Source organism: Malus sylvestris, chromosome 15 (assembly GCF_916048215.2).
Source record: "Malus sylvestris chromosome 15, drMalSylv7.2, whole genome shotgun sequence".
In the NCBI taxonomy this organism is placed as follows: Eukaryota; Viridiplantae; Streptophyta; class Magnoliopsida; order Rosales; family Rosaceae; genus Malus; species Malus sylvestris.
This window is the reverse complement of record NC_062274.1, coordinates 52,782,745-52,791,073: the sequence shown is the minus strand read 5'-3', so window position 1 is coordinate 52,791,073 and position 8,329 is coordinate 52,782,745. Positions and strand designations below refer to the sequence as shown.

The 8,329-nt window shown below is 36.0% G+C and overlaps 1 protein-coding gene across 2 annotated transcripts; it reads left to right on the top strand.

The window, feature by feature from the left end:
- The first annotated feature begins 269 nt into the window (after positions 1-269).
- Positions 270-2,493, top strand: LOC126604769 (uncharacterized). 2 transcript variants are annotated; one of them, XM_050272083.1, is made up of 5 exons: positions 270-400; positions 574-627; positions 1,212-1,263; positions 1,761-1,852; positions 2,213-2,493. In XM_050272083.1, exons 1-4 carry the CDS (start codon positions 285-287, stop codon positions 1,839-1,841), a joined length of 303 nt encoding a protein of 100 aa, XP_050128040.1. In that variant the 5' UTR covers positions 270-284; the 3' UTR covers positions 1,842-1,852; positions 2,213-2,493. The 2 variants fall into 2 exon arrangements, 1 of the variants encoding a protein (XP_050128040.1); XR_007616734.1 differs by having other exon boundaries at positions 344-433.
- Positions 2,494-8,329: the final 5,836 nt, after the last annotated feature.

Genomic DNA, 8,329 nt, shown 5'->3' with positions numbered 1-8,329 from the left:
TGATGGTGGTGATGCTGTCGTGTGTAAGCATGTGTGTCGGGTAGAGCTCGTGCAAGGGGAGGGTGCAACGAGGGAGAGGGATAGAACTGTGAGATAGAGAGAGAGAGAGCTTTGAGAAAGGTGTAAGGTGCACGGGAAAGGGAAGAAAGAGATGGAGCGAGACTTGGGCCCCGAGGGAAAAAACAAAAACACGTGGGCCCCACAGACACACATTAAAACCCAAAACAATTTTTAAAATCGGGGGTGGGGTTTTACAGGGTATGTGGGTAAGACAATAAAAACCCATGCTTTCATCTATTTGTTTGATTAAATATAGTTTTTGTCCTTTTTCAACCTTCTTTATCAATTGTGTAGGAATTGTTTCATTTTTCTTGGGTTTCTTGAGGTTCAGCAACATCAGGTACTTTTTGATCCAATCAACCACAAAAAACTGGTATGCTCTTTTCAAAATTTTCAATTTGGTACATTTAGCGTTGTATTCATATAATCGTATTCTTAATTTTCAAAATCCTAAATATTTCATGTATATTAGATTCTCCAATATTTCTTCTTAGTAGTGTTTGATTTTTTCAGGTCTGTTTCCTGTTGGCATGCTTCCTTTGTTTCAGATGGGAGTCAACTCAATTGGTAAGCCATTTGTTTCGATCTTTTGTCTCTATGATTTTTCCTCAAGAAATTACATTATTCTCTCAATTGGTAAGACTAAAACTGGTACTCCTTGCATGCCAAAGTACCAATCCGGCATTTTTAAATTTTTAGTATTATTTGCTTAGGGAGTATATTGTTGGGAAATCGTATTTATGGGGACGGTGATTTTGTAGTTGTTAGAGCGCATATGTGTGGGATGAAGGAAGAAATTAGGAACATACTGACTAATTCTATAAGGATGGTTTAAGGGCTTAAATTGAGATTTTCTAGATGAGACCACATGAATTATGAACAAGCTCTTCTTCATTTGGAGAGCATTCAACTTCAAGGAAAATATTTTCTAGATTCTGCTGTGAATAGTAAGGTGAGATTTGCTATGTGTTTGAGTGTCTATTTTGATGATAAAATTTCTTTTATGAGGTTAATTGAGTTTTATTCCTCATTTCTTTCCTTTATTTTCAGTTGGTTTTATTTCATGATGTTTTTTTTTTTCACCTTACTGTTAAATGTTGCTTGACCTCTTTATTGGGACTAATTTTTCATGATTTTTTTTTTCATCTCAGTGAAACATATATCAAACCAACAAGGCTTGGTAGTGGAAATAATCGTTTTAAGGTATGTGTCTAACAGTCTGAGTGTGATAGTATGCATTTCTTTTACTCTTTGTCACCAATGCTTATTTGCTTTTTGCTAAATACTTCATCAACAAACAAAGTACAACACAAGAGAAATTTTACTGACCCAAAATCTCCCGAGATTCAAGCTTCACCAGGATCGTGCTCCTCCACACCAAACGAATCCATCGTGCTTCCAATGCAGAGGGCATTGTTCTTGAGATGTGCAAGTGAAATTTAGTTAAATGTCTTTTCCATTAAAAATCCTAACGCATCCATTTTAGCTAAAGGCATTCAATTTTCATTCTTATTACATTAGTATGGTTCATTTACCTTAACAAAAAAAGAAAAAGAAAAAAAAAACGCTTTCCTACTCGGACAATAATATAGAAGTATGTATCAGGCATCATCTTATTTTGAATCGTTGATTTGTTTGACTGGTGAATGAGGGGATTTTATTGTAAGCTCACCTTTTATGTGATGTGATTTTCTGTCTAGGACATTGCTGCTGAATCTGTGAAGCAGAAGCGTCGCTCGACCAAGAAGCCCTATTCGAGGTCCATCTCCACCGCAACCTAGCTTTTGCCTGTGTAAGTTCTGTATAATAAGTGTCCTTTTACTTGATAGATGTGTTCGGTATGGGTGCGTTTGGTACGTGGGACGGGACGGGACGGAACGGGACGAGGCGTTCCAACCCGCGTTTGGTGCGCCAAAAATGGGTGGAACGGGCTGTTCCACGGGACAGATTTTGGGTGTTTTTGCGTCCCACCTCCCCCCTGGAACGGGTTTGTTCCACGTCTGTGGAACACAATGTTTTACCATTTTAAGACAAATATACCCCATGTCTTTTTCAAAAATTACACCTTCGTTCCGTCCCGTCCCGTCCCGTCCCGTCCCGTCCGCGTACCAAACGCACCCTATAATATCATATTTTTCCCATATGTTAATAGGGTTTTGGAGTTCACTAAAATCCTATTCGAATTTGGTTCTTGTGTTCGTCGGGAATATCTCTATGCATCTGGAGACTTGGCTCGATTTCCAACGACGACGAAGGTTCAGATGGTATACTCTGCTTCAATTTGTCCATTTCTTTGTGTAATTCAATTCAATGAGCTTTGTTTTTATGAAACTAAATACATAGTAGTGAAACTATATTTCAATTCTCTAGACACATGTGTTTCTCTTTGTGATATATAAATAATAAAGTTGTAGATTTGCACATTCGATAAAACATCCTCTTGCTTTGCCAACAAGCCGAATGATATTGAACTGCCAAACCTTTGAGCAGTATTTTTACCAATTATTTTTTGTTTTTTTCAGTCTTCTAATTTAAACTAAAAATTTAACATTCTAGAGTGTAGTTAATCATAAAACATATTTAATTGAGGTCTTCAATTAAGTGAAATATTGACAAGTTTCTGTACTTCCATTGTCGAAAATGCGGTGTTGACAACTTGAATTTGTATGGCATTGAGAGCCTATAGTGTCATGATTTAGTCACAGGTTTAGTAGATCATTCTTCATATAACTTTGATAAACTTTGTCATCAGTAACTTTTTTCTGAATAGAGAATCACTAGCAAACAATACCCCCGCGCGATGCTGCAGAATTGAAAACCGTATAAAATTTTGTATAGTACTATTTACATACAAAAGATTTAGTAGATAATCCTATTAAAAATCGTACAAAATCTATAAACAATCAGATTGTGATACATAAGCTTAATATGTGCATACCCCTCTTTACTTTGAACTCCCCTGCATACAACAACAATGAAGTCTTAACTTACAAAAATCAGAGATCAAATTAAATAAAAATTCCAATAAAACTTAAATCACAAATTTCATTTGGATAATTATCAAATATCCAAAAAAAAAGAAAGATTGAAAGAGTCAAATAAGAGAATTAGGTGAAGACATAAATACTTATAAATAAAAACAAAAAATAAACCAAAATCAATATTAACATTTTCTAGTCATGTTCATGGTTCTTTACATAAGTATATTTGTTGATTTTGTACTGCTAGAAAGACTAAATTTATATACAAAATTTGCAAATTAAATTATGTGTCACCAATAGAAATGAGCACATTTATCGACGCTTAAGTCATTATCCAAAACCAATCATTAACTTCCATATCATTTAATTTGCAAAATTTGATTTACAAATTTTATCTTTATAACATTACCCTAATTGATTTGAAAGTTAAAGCAAATGCTTTGGCCTTTTATGGCATATTAAATACCTCCCTTAGACCATCTCCAAAGGTTGGGCTAAAAGCCAAATATTTTAGCCCGGAAAATTTAGCTTTTAGCCCAGAAACAACTTTTTTGCTCCAACCATTCTTGTCTAAAATTTTAGCCCGAGATTATTAAAGAATGAACTTAGGCTATTTTTTTTGTTAAATTAATTTTTTTTAAATAAATATGTAGACTATCGTAAATTAATTTTATGAACATTTTAATCTAAAAAAATTTAAATTCTGATTTCTGGGCTAAATTTTAGGGGGAATCTGGCATTGGTTTAGCATTTAGCATTTAGCCCAAAATTTCCCCTTAGGTTGGATTGAGTTTGGGGGGTAATTTAGCTTTTAGCCCACCATTGGATTTGGTCTTAGTGCGAAAAATAAAACGACTCTGCATCAGCAGCAAGCTTTGTTTTTCAGTCTTTTTATCCTAATCCACCATTTATGGCATATTGTTTTTCAGTCTTTTTTTTTTAATTTTTTTTTTATCCTAATCCACCTTTTGTTGGTCTGAGACATTTCATCTCTATTTCCTCACAAAATCTTCCTGATTATTCAACCGTTTATTTACATCTGTGAAATTCAAATTCAATCTCAGCATAACGCAAACTTAGATTAGGAAAAACCCTCAGTTTCCCAAAATCCCGCCATATTTTCAGATCAACTGGCCAGCGACGATGAATTTTCAAAGGAGAGAGATGGGGACTTTTAGAGAGGAACCAAACACACCAATCCTCTCCCCTTCATCTCAGAAACCAAAATCACTCGTTGCATGCCTCGTTATGGTTCTGGCGAGGAGAGGGTTCTTTTTTGTTGGTTTGGTCGTCGTCTCCAGCTGGGTTGCAGGGAGAGAAGTGAGAGGAAGAGAGAGAAGGGAGAACCAAGAAAAAGAAAATATAAAATAAATACAGTATATATATCTGATGGGTGTATCAGGATATAATCGAAATTAGTGAAAAATTGGGAGGGTAAAATCGGCATAACACTGTTCTTATGAACAGTGTTTCAGTCTATTTTCAGCTTTAGTATATAGTGAATTTTGATCTTAAAATGACATTTGGATATCCCCAATAGCATTTTCCTTTGGTAGCTCAAATTATCTCATATCAGTAAGTGGAGTTGCATGTTTGATGAGGCATATTTATAGGGGTGTGATATGCACACATCCTTTTTTACTTCTCCCACACATTTTTGTTTTCGGTCATCGAATCAGATGAATTAAAGAATATTAACGAACATAAATTAACAAGGGGTGTGTGAGAAGTAAAAAATGATGTGTGGATAGCACATCCCTATTTATATAGTTATTAAGGGCATAAGTTTATTTATGCCTTTTTAGTAAAGATGATACCGAGCTTTCATGATTCTTGATTTTTTTTTTTTTTACATCCTTTCAGATTACATTGGTTCAGCCTTCCAAAGTAATTTTTTAGACAGAGGAGGCGGAATAGAGGCTAAAGTACCTCTAATTTGTTCAAATGACTACATCTCATGTCGCAGTTTGCTTCACAAATCTCTAAGCTTTGCTTCCACACAATATATTTGAGAACATTTTTACATCTTAATTTTTGTTTTTGTCTGATTTCTGCAAGTTTGAGAGTTAGGTATAATAAAAATGCAGACCTTTGCATAAGTAAAATACATTTTGCTTCTAGTTTTTTGCTTTGATCGTCTGGGTGCTTTTTTACGATCATCTGTTTTTGGGTTTCGATCTATCGGTACAAGATTGTATGTTGTGTTTTTTGTCTATTTGAAGTGTTATCTGATGCTAATTTTTTTTTATTGTTTGGTAATTTAGAATTTGGGTTTACGGGTTGAATTCACTTTTAGAACTATAATTAAGGTAGTTTAGTGCTCTGATCATGCAGGAGTAGATGAGTATTGAGTTTCTGTGAAAGGTCAAGTTATAAATGGAGACTTGAGGTCAATACTCAAAAGCGTACTAGGCTTGATGATGAGTTGCCGACCGATAGCAGCCCTCTAATCCATTAGAGTTTAGAGCGAGTTCATCGAACTCTTCAGCTCAAACCCATAGAAATCTATGAACTCCGCACCAGAATCCAATGATCATGATATGGACACTAGGACGGAGGTGGATTGTCTACCCTTCCATTTCCATACTCTTCTCATCTCCTCCTGTTTTGTGTGATAAGTCACGTTAACATTTTATATTCCTATTACTTTTTGTTTTATTATTTTTACAAAAAAAATCAATATAAAATGTTAACGTGGCTTAACCGTGACCACACAAACAGGAAGGGATGAGAAGAGTATGAAAATGAGAAGGCAGACAATCCACCTCCCACTATGACACCTATATGTAAGTTATTGTAAATATGTTAGTCATTGTATGTAAATGGTCGTACCCAGTGCACAAGGCTCCCGCTTTACGCAAGGTCTGTGAGAGGTGAATGTCGGCTAGCCTTACCTCCATTTACGGAGAGGCTGCTCCCAAGTCTCGAACCCGAGACCTACCGCTCATGAGCGAAGGCACTTGCCATCGCACCAAGTGCGACCTCTAGTCATTGTATGTAAATGTGGTTGTAAATATGTCAGCGTTTGCCTGCCATATTTTGGACACAGCCCCTGGCCTGCCTTTCTGCAAGCAGCTGGACTTGCCCTCATGGATTCACAGATTTTACTGTTTGTTTGGATGCATTGGAAAATTTAGGGTGGAGAATTATTGATGGTGACTTTTGACGAAACATAAGCAAGCAAGCGTGTTACTCATTTTACGCAAACCCAAATTCTTTTCAAAATTGGACTAATACGGCCCAATTACTCCTGATTGTGAAGTCCAAAATGGTAATTATACTTGATCCTTAGTATTACCCTTCTCAAAAACATCTTTAACAAATTTGATTATTATCATAACTTATTAGTCAAACACAAAGTTGTTTTATATATAATCAAATACGAATAGATACATTAACAACAACAGTAAAAGTACTGGAAAGCCAAAATAGTTCAAAATTATCCCACTAATACAAGTTATGTTCTCGAAAGACAAACGCAATCACATGCGCCGCATGTTCAGCTCTGTTGCAACTGCAAGGAGCAAAACCAAATGCCACGATTTGTAAATAGGAAGCAAGCACCCGAATGCCATGGATGATCTCTTCTACTGACATCACCTTATCAGTCACTAACATGATCTCTAAAGCTAATTATTATTCTAATTCTCTAAAAACTTTCGGGGAAAAATAGGGAACTCAATTCTTTTCTCAAATAATTGGAAGTCATGGATTGGTGGCCTCTCCTCAGTGTTGCGCTTAGGTCATCCAAAATTTATTTTTCTATTGTTTCTGGTGCAATGGGACAGCTTTGTATTTCAAATTTCAAATAATGTGGCAATAGACCCTACCAATGGAAAGAGATTCTTTTTGAATTTCTCTCACCAAATTCCACCAATCAATTAATTTGAACTTTTGAAATTTGATTGAACGACTAAAATTATTATAACTTTTAAAAGAATCTCATGTTTGTAACCGTTTGATCAAATTTTAAGGGTCCAGATTAATTGATTGGTAGTATTTAGTGGGAGAGATCCAGAGATGATCTCTTTCCCCTACCAATCACTAAATGTTTGAATTTGGACTCTGACTTTCTTAAATTCAAGTTCAACAAAAATGAAAATTGAATCTGACGGTCTTTGTCTTCTACGTACCAATTTTTACTTTATATAATCTTTCAATTTTCTACTGTCGAATTAAATAAATTGAAGAAGATAAATAATTAAAATTAATAAAAATATGTGAAAGACAAAAATACATGTGAATGGAATCTTTCTTTTTTAACCTGGTCGCTTATGGTAATTCCCAAACAAACTTATTCACCGATTAATCAAGTGTAATACAACAACTCACTCCTCCACTCCTTACATCTCACAGGCTGCTACACGCGCCTTCCTTTCCCTTCCTCTCTCCCATTTTCTCCCAAAGGTAGGACAAACCCTAGCTGCTACACGACAAATCGCAATCGAGCTGAATTCTTCTCACTCACTCCCTGCTTTCCTGTTCTTCCTTCTTGGTAAGAATCGTGATCCATCTTTGTTGCCGATTTCCCCCTTTTTAATTGGTGATTTATTGGGCCCGATTTCTAGGGTTTTTGTTTTGTCGATTGGTTTGTGGGTTCTTGGATTTTTACTTGGGATTTGTTTGGTTTGCAGGTAATGGATTTATAGGGGTTGGATCCGTGGGTACTTTTTCTGTTGACTTGTATAGTTTCCTATAATTTAGGATTTCCTAGTTTATGGATAAATCCCATGTAATATGGGAGAAATGTCTTTGTAATCTCTTGTAATTATTCTTTCCTACTTGATTAGGCTTAGGATTGTATATTATACCTCTTCATGAGAAGAATAAAATATCATTCAAGCATTCTCTTCTTGGCATTAGAGCCAGGACGAAAAAAAAAAAAAAAAACCTCGCCGTGCTATGTAATCAGTGCGCCGTCCAAACACAACGCCATGCATGACAGTAACACGGCTTTTGATCAACAAACGATGTTTCGTACTGTTGATGTCACTCGGAAGAAAACCACAGCGAGCGACGAATTGTCGTTGTTGTCCTCGAATCACAGTGAGCGATTATTCCATCGTTGCTGTCCCGAAATCGGTGTAGACATTCTTGCAGCCCAGAATTCTGTGCAGCGTTCTTTGTGCATGTGGTTCCTTGATCAGCACCACAGCCTCTCAGCCACATCCTTGGTCAGCGAGCAATCTTTGTGTTATTGTTGCAGTGTCCTGATTCTCAAGCAGCGAGCAACTTCCTGTGTTGTTACTGCTCAGACTTGCTGCCCAGAATTGTCAACATATTTGTTT

Coding starts and splice junctions, on each gene's coding strand:
- LOC126604769 (XM_050272083.1), top strand. CDS start 285: ATGCTTTCATCTATTTGTTTGATTAAATATAGTTTTTGTCCTTTTTCA. Junction 401..573: donor TTGAGGTTCAGCAACATCAG/GTACTTTTTGAT, acceptor TGATTTTTTCAG/GTCTGTTTCCTGTTGGCATG. Junction 1,264..1,760: donor GTGGAAATAATCGTTTTAAG/GTATGTGTCTAA, acceptor TTTTCTGTCTAG/GACATTGCTGCTGAATCTGT.